The sequence below is a fragment of the Odocoileus virginianus genome, unplaced genomic scaffold (genome assembly GCF_023699985.2).
Source record: "Odocoileus virginianus isolate 20LAN1187 ecotype Illinois unplaced genomic scaffold, Ovbor_1.2 Unplaced_Scaffold_23, whole genome shotgun sequence".
Lineage (NCBI taxonomy): Eukaryota > Metazoa > Chordata > Mammalia > Artiodactyla > Cervidae > Odocoileus > Odocoileus virginianus.
The window spans coordinates 519,453-535,350 of record NW_027224285.1 but is presented as its reverse complement, the minus strand read 5'-3'; the positions used below and the strand labels follow the sequence as shown (position 1 = coordinate 535,350).

The 15,898-nt window shown below is 49.2% G+C and overlaps 1 protein-coding gene and 1 long non-coding RNA gene across 2 annotated transcripts in view; both read right to left on the bottom strand.

The window, feature by feature from the left end:
* LOC139033625 (uncharacterized) overlaps positions 1-15,898 on the bottom strand; it is a 329,098-nt gene that overhangs the window by 77,271 nt on the left and 235,929 nt on the right. The window lies entirely within an intron of this gene.
* Positions 3,548-15,898, bottom strand: part of RET (ret proto-oncogene) — a 52,611-nt gene continuing 40,260 nt past the window's right edge. Inside the window, 8 exon segments of the mRNA XM_070463056.1 lie at positions 3,548-5,638; positions 6,956-7,103; positions 8,576-8,675; positions 9,740-9,877; positions 11,152-11,222; positions 13,336-13,458; positions 13,541-13,755; positions 14,977-15,084. Coding sequence (XP_070319157.1) covers positions 5,619-5,638; positions 6,956-7,103; positions 8,576-8,675; positions 9,740-9,877; positions 11,152-11,222; positions 13,336-13,458; positions 13,541-13,755; positions 14,977-15,084 — 923 coding nt within the window. The 3' untranslated portion in view covers positions 3,548-5,618.

Here is a 15,898-nt window from a genome sequence, read left to right as displayed (position 1 = left end):
AGTATACCTGATGCCTCCCCCACTATTTTTTTTTCCTGTAAAGCTCTCTTGCTCCTCTGCCTGCCTTTGAGTCTCTGCCATAAGCAAGAAAAATGTGTCCTCTTCCTTTGCAATAGCAAGTGCCGAATAAATAAACCCTGCATGTGCTCTTTTGGGTGTCTTATTTCTACAAAGCTATATATATGATTTAGCTCTCTTAAAAAGTAAAATTTCCTGGGAATTATATTGTGGTCCAGTGGTTATGACTCCATGCTTCTATTGCAGGGGGCATGGGTTCAACCCCTGGTTGGGGAACTAAGATCCTGCCAGCTACAACAGTGCAGACATAAAAAATTCTATTTTTTGGCATAACACTTCTTTTAATTTCTTTCAATGACTGTCCTTTGAGAAACTACAATCTTTCCCTCTTCTGTGTCATTCCAGACATTAAAAATTGTTTCCTATGGGCACTTTTCTGTTGGTCCAGTGGCTAAGACTCCACACTAAATAAACACACACACACACACACACACACACACACACACATATATATATATATATATATATATATATATATGTTTCCTGTAATCTTCTTTATTAATATGTTCATGAAGTCCTCCAACCGCTTTACCTTGGAGTTCTGAAAAATCCAAGAACTTTGGCTTCTCACATCCTGTGGCCAGAGAGTCTCAAGGAAAATTTTCAATTTTTAAAATTGAAGTTTTAAAATTTTTTTTGAAAGTTTAAAAATTTTTTAAAAGTTTTAAAAATTTCAAGTTTAAAAATTTTTTTTAAACTCCAAGAAAAAAAAGGTACAAGATATGGGGCAAGTCACTTGCTCTTGTTGAGAGGATCTCCTAAGGGCAGAGGCTGTGACAAGGCATATATGGGCTCCCTGAAGTCCTTCAAAGTCCCTTGCCTCCAGTAGCAAGAGGCAGCCTTATGTTCTTTTTTTCTGGGCTATGTGTGTGCAGTTGCTCAGTCATGTCCAACTCTCTGCACCCCCATGGACTGTAGCCCGCCAAGCTCCTCTGTCCATGGGATTTCCCAGGCAAGAATACTGGAGACCCAACCCAGGGATCGAACCAGTCTCTTGCGCCTTCTGCATTGGCAGGCGGATTCTTTTCCACTGTGCCACCTGGGGCTAGACCCTTCCCAACCCACAAGAATGACTTTCCTCTATGGGAAAATGAAAAGTGTAGAAAAAGACTGGACCACAGGTGAAAACCAAGTGCAGCCTGAAAGAGTACCATTGACAAAACTGACATCAATAAAAATAGGGATATAAAAAATGAACTTTGCATTTTTATTTAAAAAACTGATGGTCTGCATGATAAATACAGTGTCTGAAGCATCAAAAATTTTTTTCTTGAAAAATTATTTTTTCCCTCTTAGTTTTAGAATGCACTTATCTCACCTCCCCACACCAATTTTGAACTTGAACTGCGCAGTGTCATCTGAAAGGATGCAGGATCATGGTCTCTCCTGGAGTGATACAGAAGTCCTGTGGTCACACTGATTGGTGGTCTCTGGTCACAGCTCCCTCCATGTGCCTGGCCCAGTTCCTGTGACACTGATGTCCCTGAAGCTGACACAGCAAGACAGCCTCCCAGTCACAGTCCCCCTGAGAGATCACCATTCGCCAGGTCCTGTGACTTAGCACATTTCAGAAACATCTGAAAAAATATCTTGTCACGTGACACAGCAATTGAAATCTGAGTTGCACAGATTAACGGATTTCTTTCAAGCATTCACATACATGCCTCTTTAATTCCGGGAGTGAAGCTTATCCTCCCAGTTGTTAGTTAACACAGACACCCAGCCAGCCTCTTCTGCAGGCACAGCACCATACTCCACAGTGAAAAACTCTCTACATACAGGTTCTGGTTTCTCCTGATCTCAGCCAAGAATTATTCATGTGAATCCCAACTCCCTAAAGATGTGGGAAACTCTACAAAGTTCTTTAAATTATTAAAAAAAAAAAAACTTTGGCTGTGCTGAGTGGCATGTGGGGGATCTTAGTTCCCTGACCAGGGATCGAACTCATGACCCCTGCTGTGGAAGCACGGGGTCTTAAGCACCAGACTGCCAGGGAAGTTCCTATAAAGTTGTAGTGAGCCTGCCAAGGTTGTTGCCATGGAGAAGGGATGGAGTGGGGCAGGCAACCTGAGTAGATGGTGCTTTCTGGATGTATAGGCCCACCCAGAGGGTAAGCACCATGTGCAAATTCACGCAGAAGGGAGGGTGTGCCCCCACTGTGGCACATGCCCTTCAGAGCCACTCTTACTGTATCTTTCCAGGAATACAGATTTCTTCTGCACTTTCTAGAATCACCCTAAATACCACCATCCAAATACCCCACATATAAACATGCTCAAAGGAGAAGAGGGGAATATCCACTCCTCTGCCTGGAAAAATGCTCTGTTTCTAGTGGGGGAAACTCTGCTTTCCCTTTTATGTTAAGTGTTTGTCCAAGACATGTTCTCAGACATTATATTCAAATACCTGCTCAGTTGCTCAGTCGTGTGTCTGTGGCTCAGTTATGATGCCATGGACTAGCCCACCGGGCTCCTCTGTCCATGGAATTTTCCAGGCAAGAATACTCGAACAGGTAACCATTCCCTCCTCCAATATTCAACTACATTTCTAGCCAAATAAGCTGACCTTGTGGCTAAGCAATCCTGTGTGGAGCTTGGTGGAGAATGTGCCTTTTCAGAAAAATAAACCACACATACACACACACACACTACTAATGGAGGGTTTCTCCTCTTGAAAAAGGAGTTTTTCATATTTTAGTATTAGCTTTTTTCAACACGGGTTTCTAAACATTCAGAGGCAAACAACTGAGTCTAGAAATTACCTTCATTTCCCATCCCTGAGGTCTAGACTGAGGAGGCGCTAAGGGCCAGGAGCTGGAGCACTATGGGCCTGGGGCAGCCCCTGGGCGACTTACACACCTGACTGTGTGTACACGTGTGCACCCAAGGCCCTCAGTATCCAGTGCACAGTGTAACCACAAATCAGACTTATGTTGCTAATAACGTGTTTCCCTACTGACCCACCACCTGCTCCTTGCCAGATTTCTTAGGAGCTCATAGCATCCCTGCATAACCCAGCAGGAAGTCATAGAAGCATTTAGTATTTTAGATTTCATAGTGGTTCAGAGCAAAGTGTTTCCTCCAATGGACCTTTAGTCATGACAATGCATTTTACAGTCTCTCTCACAACTGTCCAACTCTGGCTTCAAGAACCAAACAGCAAATTACTCGACAAGAGCAAATACCTGAACTCAACACTGGTTGCTGCTCTGTTTTAGGGAAGGAATCCTTTGAGTGGCAGAACAAGCTTACTTTCACAATTACTATAAATGTGGCTGTTCATGTACATATTATACAAGACAAGTCAATAACATCACCAGGAGCCCCCACAGTCCTTCGATCAGTCTTACTTCCCCAGTGGTCACCAAAATAGATCCCCTTGTGATATCTTACTCCTTATATGGAAACTTTAAAATCAGAAACCTAATGTTTCCAACCAGAAGGTTAAAAAGAGAAAAGAAGTTTACGCATTGTATGATACATGATTTTATTTATATAACTGAAATGATTTTCTTAGTCACCTTGACTACAAAAGCAAATTGACACAGTATGATTTAATAACCTTTCATAAACAGATTTAACAAATTTTAAAACAGATTGTTACTTAATACTCAGTAATACTTAAATACTTAGTAACTTCTGTGTATATGCATATGAAAATTGTCTGATAAGACTAACAAGTATGAGTACCTGGATAACTCAGGAACAGACAATTAGGTTATGAGTCAAGGGTTAACTCCCCACCACTGGGTCAGCCAGTTAGACTTGGAGTTCTCCCCCTGCTGAGGACAAATCTGCTACAGCCTCTCACACTGAGTAGGCATTTTTAATAACTTGAGAAAGTTTCTCCCTACTTCTGCATTTAATAAGACTATCATCAAGTACATCTGAAACCCACAAGTTTACTACCATGACTAGATATCTGTAAAAGTGCCTGTAAAAGATATCTGTAAAAGTGCCTGTAAAAGATATCTATCACAGTGCCTCTGAACAATGGCCCAAACTAAAGCCGTGCTGCATCTGCAGTTAAGTGTTTTTCCAGTGCTCTCCCTGGGTGTGTACACACACACGTGTGTGCACACACAGATGCACATGCACACAAACACACACACACACATAGCTCCTCCACAAAACTCATCCAAGCCTTCTTGGCCACAAAAATGCCATAATTTTTCCTACTTTACCACTTTGGTGAAATGGCTATAAAATCCAGCATTCTCATGAGACATTGGTAAGTTCTTTCACAGTGCTTTAAGTCTGAAGACCAGGCAGTGTTTTGGTAACTGACCCTCCCCTGCAAAGTGACAGCATTGGGACAGAAAGAAGAGCCACCAGGACTCCCCAAAAGCCACCCCCACAGGATGGGAGGAGTGCCGAGTGTCTGTGACCACAAACAAGCAGTGAAGAATGACAAGAAGCTCATGAGTCACGGTCAGAACCTAAGAACAAAAATGTCTTGCCATAGCAGCATTATGTTACAAACACAAGAAGAGTGGACACATGTACCTTTTCACACAAGCTCTGTAAGAGCCAAAACCCTGTCATTTCCCCATCAGAACTGTCATCAGAGGTGTCACAGTCCTTGGTCATTTGTCGACACTACTTCTAACCTAACTAGCTGAGACTGAGCACAAGTACCAACCACGAACGTGTGAGATGAGCCCCTGCCACTTTGGGGCACTGGATGGGTGGGTGCTGAAGGCTGTGGTGGGGTAGGCTGGGGAGTTCACGGCAGCCAAGTCTCTGTGGTCAGCAATACTTGGATATGAGTCCACTCCACTCCAAGGCCCCCTCCTCCATACACTTCTCATCACAGGGGTGTGATTTCTCAGCCAGGTGGACAGATATATCCTAGAAGCCGCCTCCCCTCACACCAGCTACCTACATACCAAATGTGGCATCACATCTCTCCATTGTGCTAAACCTAAGGATCATTTTAATCATAATAAGAATCAAATGTCTTCCTAAGAAAAGGTTACATGATTAAAAAAAAAAAAACAGGATATTGAAGGTTGCAGCGAGGCCTGTCCAGAAGTCCCCTCTTCCCCTCCAGCCTTGGTCAGGCTTTGACATCCCTATGCAGCCTGGCCGGGCTCTTGTTTTGAACAAGGACATGTTTAAATCATGTGACCTTGTTTGGAGGCAACCAGAAAAAAATCAAACAGTTCAGGTAGTGAGTGAGGGACCCATACGTGTGAGCGCAGAGTGCATGTTGCTCACGGATGCACCAGTTGGGTGCTGTGGAGGGCTGAAGAAGGAGGAACACCTACACCGTCCAGCGTGCTACATCTGCTGGGTGGCAAGACCGCCAGCCAGTGTGAAATGTGCAAATAGGGGCCAGCAAATCTTCTGTTCTCAGCATGTTTCTTCCCCTCAAAAGTCCATTACTTTTCCAAAGAAATGTTAACTATCAAACGCGTCCATTAATTGTGCCGCTGAAGGTGAAACTATCCAGTTAGCATATACACTATCATTTGCATATCTCGGACACCCAATGTTGGTGCCAGCGGCTCTCGTGAGTGGTACAGGACTCTCTTCAGGCTAGTTCAGGTTTGACATGCCTAAAAATAAAAACAGGTCATTTGTTCTGTGCTGAAGAACTCAAACTTCATGTCCAGACAGTAAGGCCTTGGCAAAACTCCCTTTGAGGTTCAAACCAAACTTCTGGTTTCTGGGCGAACCGCCTGCAGGGTTTCATGCTCCAGGTTTCCAAAACATGTTTGGGAGAAGGGGGGAATATCACATGTTCTCTTGGTAACTGTAGCTTACCAGAAACTACCAATTTTGACTTTTATAAGCTTCGGACTCTAAAATCTGATCAATCTCTGGTGACCTGTTTAACTCTTTCCGTAAGGCAGCATAACACATCAGCACCTTGCTGTACTGCCTGGCTTACAGAAGCAGGAAGCTTCTATATACAGTGCTCTAATGTAAAGGAACCTACTTGTCTTCCATCCCAGCCTACTACGGAGGAGAGGATCTTTCCAAATCAAGGGTGCACGCAGCTCGGTCCCACAGCATCGACGGGACAAATGGCAAGGAACACTAGCCAGCAAGGAATCAATGACCCAGGAGGCATGCGAAAGGAACAACCTCAGCTGAAAAAGGCTTGAGACTCCAAGATTTCAAAACACTCCATGATGAAGTTAGGAAACAGGAAAAAAAATTCAAGTATTGAAGATAGAAGAAGGAGTTTTGGCAAGAACCATATTTACTGTCCATTGCAAGACCGCAGCACCACAGACTACGTTCTTTCAAAAAGCATTTTGCTCCAGCTTTTAGCACTGACTTCATAAGTGACAACTGTCATGACAGTGTGTGATACAAAAGATGTGAAAACAATAGTCTGTGTGTGTCCCTCCCGCCAATGCTGGTCCCTAGCACTGGGTGGCCTCCAAGCCTCCCCCCGACCCCCACTCACCCAGACAGAGCCTGGGGGGCTGCTAGCTGTGTTCTAAGTGCAAGCAGGGTAGTGCTGGTTCCGCCTTTCTAGATTAAATGCCTCCCCAGGTCAGGAAAATGTACCCCAGTAGTTAAAATTAGAAGTATTATGACTAAATCCCCACCCGGGAAATGACTGAGTCATCATTTCTCAATATCCCCTGAGAGTTCTGCCTCGCCCTCTCCTCTATCATCTTAAGCTGCTGGGCAATGTGATCATCACACATATTTTCACATCCTTTAAAAAAAATAGTTTTAAAAAAAATGCCTGAATGTAAATGGATGCAAAGTCAGACATTTACAAACAAAAAGGTTCAGAGCAGACTTTGGTTTCATTCAAACCAGAAACATTCTTAAAAAGCATTACAGAGAGTAAGGACAGTGCAGAGAGCAGGAACAACGTGGCTAGAATCTAGTAAATGCATGTGAAATTCTACCATAGAGTTTGTTTTCAATCCACATGGAGGGGAGGGTGCGAGGGAGGGGAGCATTATTACAGTCCCCCAGGGGTGTCTCCTCCTCCGACAGGCCATCGTTATACAGCAGGGAGTCAGATGGGGTGGACGCGGCCAGGTCCAAGTAGTCCTGGAAGGGAGAGAGACCTGGTCACTCCTGGAGCAGGCCACTGCTGGACATGCCCAGCCCTCCCCACCCCCGCCCTGCCTGAGAGCAGAAGCCCCAGCCGAGTCCCACCCCGCACCTACCAACCTCTTGCCAGATCTGAGCCCCTGGCCAGGGCTGTCAGCATGAGTTCCCCCAGCCTCTGGTCCTCATCACAGAAAATCACCTCTTGGAGGCAGAAATGTGTTCCCTCATTGTTCTGGTCCTCTCTCTGCAGCACTAGGGTCACCAGGCCCAGCACTGGAGAACAGGCCTGTTTGTAAAACCTGAGGCTCTGGGATTGCAGTCCCATGACTCATGTGGGAAGGCCAAGACACATTCCCCATCTGCTCCACACTTTCCGGCTTCCCTCCAGGCACTCCTGCCATCTCCAATATCAAGTCAGGACCAAGAAATCTGAGTCATTGGTGTGGGTTTTGCATAAGATGCTGCTTGAGGCTTCAGCTCCCAAGCAGGATGATTTGTGAGGACTGGCTACTTACACTGCCCTGGTTAAAGGTGTCAAGAATGTTTGCAGTGTGTTTCTGGCTGGTTCTCAGCACTGTTCTAGGAAAGCTGTCTGTAGGCATCAGCTATTACCTCTGTTTAGGGCAAATCATAGGATTTGCCCAAATGATACATCGAGGTTGGGTTTTATTCGAAGGGGCCCAGTCCATGCATCTTGGCTTCCATGTTTGGAGAAATGACAGCTTTCAGTAACTGCGTCAATTTAAGGATGAAACCACCAGAGGGCAAGCAAGGTCTGTGTCTATTTTCTTTACTTGCATCCCCAGCATCTAAGGCAGAATACAGGAGGCAGCCCATTGCCCAATCAATATTAGTGGAAACTGTGTTGATTTCCTCTATCACCTAGAGTTGTAAACTGGAGGCACACAGATATGTTGTTTGGCCCACACTGAGCTTTTGGAAATTGCTACAAAAACTGGGAAACATAAACATCCCTTAAAAAGCCCTGGCATGCTGGCACTCTTATTCCTACAGGTTACGCTGTCTATGTTAAGAGGTCCTTCAGAGGCAGCTGGTAGGCTACTATTTGTCACAGTTTCCACTGCTCCCTTCACTTCCCACCCCTAGCCAGACCCTTCATAGATTCTGAATTTAGGACACATTCATTCTAACTTTACTTCCTCAAGTTCCATTATTGAAAATAATTTTTTTTGGCTTTGGCATGTCTTCTTCCCACCCCTGTCTGTGGAGGGCTCTTCCTAAGTGTCAAGGTAAAAATCCTGGTTCCTTGCTAATTTCAAGAAGTCCAAGAGGCCTGGATTAAGGATAAAGGTTCGTGCCTGCCCCCCCCCCCCCCCCAATCTTCCCTGCCCCCTACCAGGAGATGACATGACCATCTCACTCTGCACAGCTGCACTCTGCTTTTGTATTGGGAATTCCATGAACTGGGGTGAGGGAGGTGGCACCAGGGATTGGCTCCGGGTACTCACTCTGCTCTTAACCACCATCTTATCTAGGTCTTTGCTGATGTCGGCAAACACTGGCCTCTTGTCTGGTTCCTGGTTCCAGCACTGCAGCATTAGACTGTATCTGGTGAGACAAACAGGTGGGTGGTGACAATCCAGCAAGGATTGCCCAGTCACAACCACCACACCCAGCACAGTGTGCCTGGGCCCCAGAGGCTCTGGTCCAAAACCCCAAAGCTGTTCCTGTGTCACTGGCGTCCTTCTCTGAGTTGGGCCAGAGTATGATGGGTCAGCAGGGGCTCACAGTGTCTGGCGCTGTGGTCCAGCCATGCTTGTTATGGCAGCTAATGCAGAAATGCCAGTCCTTAAAACTCTTATGAAGGATGAACTGTGTATGAACACAAAAACCTGCCAAGCACACTCTGTCTTGCACCTCCCTCCCTCCCTCCCCTGGGGCTCTGGCAGGGCTGCAGGGGCCACCTTGTGGGTGAGTGCTGGGCCTGTGCCTGCCAGTCTAGGGTGCCCAGGGAGGCAGCACCTACTCACCCTTGCGCTCCCACAGCCCCGAGCCAGGCACATGGCAGGTGCATGACAGACTTTGTAGAATGAATGGACCAGTGTGTGTCTAACTATGGACGACCCCCCTCTCATGTGTTCTCAACCTGTTCTCCAAGGATCATCTGACGGAACCACCGTTTGATGAGAAGATTCTGGTGCCTCGAGCTGAAGTCCAGGTGCCATCTGCCTGCTCTTTGCCTGCCTTGGTGTCTCCACTTGGGCGCTCCCCTGTATGTACCCCTGGGGCCATTCTGAATTACCTGCCCCTCCCCAAGCATCCTGGGACAGGTCTCTAGCCTTAGACTGAAGCTGCTCCCTCAGTCTGAAGCACGCCCTCATCCTTCCACCACCTCTCCTGGAGTCCTGCTCCCCCTCAGCTTGTAAGTCCCCCCAGGAGGCCCACCCATCCCCCAGTGGAATCTGGGTCCCCAGCATGTGCCATCATGCCCAAGGGTGGTTCTCTGTCATCTGTACCTTTGTTTTAGCCCGTCGCTTCCAGCTGCCCAGCTCGCCTGGGGCTGGCACCCAGGGCTGCCCAGCAGTGGGAAAGGATGAGTGTGCATGACCCCACCCCTCCAAAGTCTGGAGTGTCAGTGTCTGGGGAGGCTGGACCAGAGAAAGCATGCTCACATCTCCTCGCTGCAGTTGTCTGGTCTCTCCATCCGGTAGCCTGTCTTCAGAAGGTTGAAGAGCCGCTCTGGAGGAATCCCAGGGTAGGGGTCGCCGCCCAGGGTCACAATCTCCCACAGCAGGACACCAAAAGACCACCTGCAGAACCAGAGGGCCAATGAGCAACTGCACTGAGTCTGTGGCATCCTCAGCCCCCCAGATATCCTCCCCCTATGCAGCAACAGGACCCGAGTTCCCCGTACAGAGAGTGGTCCAAGTGCCCACAGTTTCAGCCTAGGCTGACCAGACAGATGGAAGTGGAATGGAGGCAGGACCAGGTGTCTGCCTGCCCTGCCCCAACCCCCCGGCAAGCTGCTGCCCAAGCTCAGCCCCCATACCCAAAAGGGGCAGGTGGCTGACCCCTGAGGTGAAGCTCTGTAACATCAGAGACGGCACAGGGAATGCAAATGAGCACAGTGAAAAGCAGGTCGAACTGAGGCCACAGGGCACCGGGGGCACTCTGCAAAACCCCTTCACCTTTTCTGTGTGCTTGGAAATTTTCATAAGATGTTAAAGGGAAAAAACACTGCAATGGGAAAATATCAACTGTGAGGGAAAATTTACTGTCAAGTGGGGACAAAATCATCACAAAACAGCATTATCACACAAGCCCATTCATAGTAATAAAGAATGCCTGCATGCCACAGGCAACTCTAGGCAAGGCCTGTGAGTGCTGGCCCTAGTTATTTAGGGATGGTGGGGCCCCATTAACTTTTAGTCCCTTTGTTATGCTTTCCCCTGCATTTCCAGTTGTTTTACAGTCAACTTGGTAATCAGAACATAGTTGTTAAAACTGTTTAAGTATTGCCTTTTCACAGCCTACCTTATTCAAAACATGCAAGGCTGTTTACAGCAGAACATTTGGAAACAAGTCTGTTGTGGTTTTGAAAACAATTGAGAATGTAGTTGGACTTGGAAGACTGAGTTTTGGTCTTGGAGCAGTTTGGGTACCGGAAACCCACTCAAGGTCACTCCACCCTAAACCTGTCTCTGGGTGGGGACCAGTTGCTGGGGACCTGCTTGAAGCCTGCTCACACTCAGGCTCACAGAGAGGGAACTGTTCAGCTGGGACTGTGTGTCACTGAGATGTCCAAAGAGAGGGCAGGGGAGGTGGGGGAGGCAAGGGGGGCTGCAGCTATGGCTCACATCCTCATGCATTCCACCGTGGTACTCAGAACTACTGTCTGGGCCTTTGCCATTTGCTGTGTGAGTACACAAAGCTCCTCCATTCGCAGCCCCCCAGTTTGGGGAGGTCACTCTGGATGGCTGGAATGAGCCGACAGGGACTCAGGGCAATTCTGTTTCCCAGCGAAGCTGCCCAGACAGGTGCATACGTGTAACCTCCACCCCAGGAAGGCAACACCCAGACTCACACATCACTCTGGGTGGTGTAGATATGATCAAAGAGGGACTCAATGGCCATCCACTTGACTGGGATTCGACCCTAAGGAAGGAGTGAAAGAAAGGCATTAACGTTGCTCTGAGATCCTAGGAACTGGTGTGTGTGGGGGACACATCTCAGGCTCTTTCAGCTCTTAGGGAACACTGAGTAATGATTCCAGTGTGTTCCTGGGTACAGGACAGCAGCACAGCCTCACAGGAGCTGGAGTCCCAGCCCTGCCTTCCTAGGCTTGGCTGAGACACCTGAGGGAGTCAGTCGGCCTGCCCATAGCTATACAAGGTGTGCTGGTCACACATCACATCCGAAAGAATTGATCCTAAGTGCAAGCCAGGCCCCACTGTGGTCACTTCTGGGGAGATCAGGGGCACCCTGGGTGCTGCCCAGTGGGTAGGCTGGAAGCATGGAGATCCATCAAGATCTCCCCTGATTTCTGAGGGTGAAGGGGTTTGGGAAGCCAACATCCAGTGTTTTCATCTCGGGAATTTCTGACACAAACGAACACACTAAAGGCCTTTCTAAGAAGCTCTGAGCGAAGAAATCAATGTGAGTGTCTTGAGTCTGATTTTTCCCTCTTATTTTATCCCAGGGCCCTTTAAGCATCCTCTGAAAGACTGTCCTCCACCATAGAGAGGCTGGAGTTCAACCTAATAAATCCTTTCTAATGCAACTGAAGAAATAGCTTTTTGGTACAAATAGATCAGCGGGCTTTCCTGGTGGCTCAGTGGTAAAGAATCCACCTGCAGTGCAGGAGATGCGGGTTTGAATCCCTGGGTCAGGAAGATACCCTGGAGGAGGAAATGGCAACCCACTCCAGTATTCTTGCCTGGGGAATTCCATGGACAGAGGATCCTGCTGGGCTACAGTCCATGGGTTGCAAAGAGTCAGACATGACTGATTGATTAAACAACAAATAGGTCAGTGTCAAGGCACAATCAATTTTAAAAAAGGCATTTGCTTTGGATTTTAATGCATTTATTGTACTTCTTTTTTTTTTTGAAGTACTACTTAGGATTCATACCCTACATGAAGTGTGACTGCTTCGAGGGTGTGTGTTTCTAACAATGCCACCTACAGGCTGTGCTCTCAGGGGCCAAGCTTGGGCACCTTGTGCTTCCTTGCTGGGTGACACAGGGCCTTCCCGAGGACCAGTGCATCAACAGGAAGTTCCATCCACCCCCCTCCACGGGGTAGGGAGCACCACTCTCCACTTCCCCTTCAGCACTTCTAAGACATGCTGTCACAACGGAAACCCCACGAGGAATCAAATGTCATCCTCACAGCCCCAGGAGCACCTGGGCTTCACTCGCCCCTCAGAGTAAAGCTGAAGTGTATGTCGTGGCTTTCTGTGTTTTTCTTTTTGAGCAGCATCTGTTCTGAATGCCAGCTTAGCTGTGTGTCTTGGGACCTGTGATCTTCCCTGTCTAGTCTGTCACAGGGAGGCTACTAGAAAGGGGTTGAGAGGATAACAGCACCAAGAAAGTCAAGACCAATGTCACAGGGAAGGGGACCATACCAGGGAACCAGGCTTCCCAAGAAGGTCCCCGAACCACCTGTTTTAGTGACTTGGAAAAAGCTTCCCAAATCTCTACACTGCAACTCTGGACTTTGTCTCCAGGATCCTCCTGATCACCTTCGAAACTCACTTAGTCAGCGGTTCCTAGGCCCTTGGACCAGAAGCATACCCTGCTGTAAAGTGGTTCAATCCTTTCTGTAAAGAATGACTAGCAAGCTTGGGTTTAATTCATTTCTTTTCCCCAAGCAAAGGACTAAAGTTACACAGAAAGTAAAACAGTGACCTTCACTCTGCAGCAGTGAGAGGAACAACTGCAGACAAGAATATTGTTATTTCTGTAGTGGTGGGTGACCTTTAGAAGTGATAGTGATGAAAAGTGAGAGAAGCTGCAGGAACCCCACTCCCAGCAGGGAGCTCCAAAGCAGCACGTGTGGCTGTGAGGAAGAGAAGGAACAGGCTCAGGACTGAGCCCTGCTCCGGGTCTCTGGGGACCCAGGACTAGGACAGCGTTCGGGGATGAGGACTGGAAGTTCACACTCTAAAAACCCGCTTTATCTCCCTCAGATCAAAGTCTGTCCCCACCCTGTGGGCTCCCTGACCATGCCCTCTGCCCTCAGGCCGTCGCACCCCAGAGCCTGGTACCTCGCTCCTCTTCACGTAGGAATCCTCTTCATAAACATCTCGGGACAGACCAAAATCCGAGATCTTCATCCTGCGGCCCTCGGCTACCAGGACGTTTCTGGCTGCCAAATCCCGATGGACGAGCTGTGGAAAAGACAGCAGCAGGGACCCCTGAAACTCGGGCCCACTGCTGGCGGAGGGGGTGCGGGGCTGGGGTGGCACACACCTTCATCTCAGCCAGGTACTGCATCCCTTGTGAGACCTGCCAGGCAAAGGAGATGAGGTCGCCCATGGTCAGGGCCCGCTCCTCCAGGTTGTCCAGGTAACTGGAGTTGTGGCTGCCCCCGCTGCCCATGTAGCCAGGTCCCGCCTTGCGGCTCTCTCGAAGGAAGCCCCGCAGGGAGCCGTGCTTGGCATACTCCAAGATGAGGAGCAGTGACCCTGGGGGCAGAGCGGTAGGTACGTGGGCTGGCTGCTTAGGTGACCCTAGGCAGGCAGAAGTTGGGCCAGCATGGGGCAATCGCTTCCAGCAGCCGGAGGACTCAAGCCTCAGCTCACTCTCACATCACTCTGCTCTCCACCTTGCAGTGTTACTTCAGTCATGTCTGACTCTTTGTGACCCTACAGACCTGTAGCCCGCCAAGCTCCTCTGTCCATGGGATTTTCCAGGCAAGAATAATGGAGTAGGTTGCCATGTCCCCCTCCAAGGTATCTTCCTGACTCAGGGATTGAACCCAGGTCTTTTACATCTCCTGCATTGACAGGCAGGTTCTTTATCACTAGTGCCACTTGGGAAGCTTCTCCATCTTGCAGGGGCTTTGGATTCCAAAGCCAGCTGCCTGGACAGTTGACCACAATCTCTTTCCTGGGTGTCCAGGGCAAGCAGTCACTGCATTTGAAGCTGCCCTGGGAAATAACCACTTCTGCTCAGATGTCAGGAATCTTTTGTACCTCTGGTCTTGCCACAGTATGGCCTGAGGATGGCTGAAGGAGGCAGAAGTTCTGGACTGCCCCTGGCCACCCTCTCCCTGCCCTGCCTGCTCTCAGGCCACAGTCCTCCCCGAGGCCCGGCCCTGAGTGCTACTGGTGCTGACGGGTGCCCCTGCTGTTCTCTCCCTGTTGGCCTCCCATCTCCCTCACACCCCAAATACACATGCACACACATGCACGTGCACGCGCGCGCGCGCACACACACACACACACACACACACACACAAAGTGGGAGGCCCCCAGGTGGCAAAGCAGTTTTGGAAGACCAATAGAGCAAAATGCTCTTATGGGAAAAACGGTGATGCTGCCACTGCCTTTGCCACCCCAGGCTGGGGTGGGGTTGGGATCACCTGGAGGTTATGGCATATCTAGTTCCCAGTAGGTGCCCAGGAGATACTGCTCATCTCTGGACTTCCCTGTCTTAAGGGCTCGGCCTGGGGCAGGGTGCTGACAACCAGGATGTCACCAGAGACCCCAGGGAACACTCCTGTGGCATCCCTCATGGTCCACTGACACACAAGTTTCAGGCAAGGGCCAGAGAGATCATGCTTCCAGGAAGAGAGAGGACAGGGGCCAGAGAAGAAAAGGATGGGGATGAGGGAGAATGCAGAATGGAGCAGCCCAGAGCCCCTGGCTTGTGCCCGGCAGCTGCTAGTCCTCGGCCGGTCTTACCATCCTGGCTGCAGGCCCCGTACAGCTTGATGACTTGCGGGTGGTTGACCTGCTTCAGGAGACTGAACTCTGATAGCAGGTCCCGCAGCTCACTTGGGGAGGCATTCTCTGAAATGCACAGAAACAAAGCAGGTCACGAAGTCCATGCTACCATCATGCTGGGTCACAGATGCAAACGAGGGGTCTACACAGACTTGTCTCCTTCCCAGACATCCTACTCAGGTTTAGACTGAGGCCTGCCAGGACCTCACTGCTTGGAGCTACTCTCAGCCCATGGGAGGGTCAACAACAGCCTCAACTGCCTCCAGGGAGTAAGAACCGGAGGAGTGCAATTCCATGTGAGCAGAGTCTTTCTATGGAAAGCCTTCTGGGCTGGGCTATGCATGCAAATGGCATTATTTCCCTGCAATCACCATCTCTCAAAGACAGTCGTGCACAAAGACACTCCTCCATTAACCCTTCTGGGGAGGTAAAGGGACTCCCTGGTGTCCCCAAACACCTGCCAACCAAGCACTTGGCAAAGGGGGGTGAGGCCCTGGAGAAAGGTGAAGGCCATGAGACTTCACGGAAGTCATCTTGCCATGCTGAGCGTGTGTTTTCCAAGGGCAGAGATAGCTGTGCTCAGGAGCCTGGGTGTGGAGGTCTCCTGGCCAAACTGTCCCCCTGGGTCATGGCCCCACATCCCACTGCCCAGTTGTGCCACTGCCTCTGGCTGCAGACTTGTCTGGAAATGAGAAGATAGCTGCAAGATGGGGCATTGGAACCCTTTGGACCACACGTGGGTGACCCAGGGCCAGTCTCACTGTGCCCTCTTAAGGCCTGGGGGCTCATAGACAAGGGGCAACCCCAGTCTGAGGGCCTGGGTAAGTACACAAAAGTACCCGGCACTGCATGGCTCCCCGACTGCTGAGCATCAGTGCGC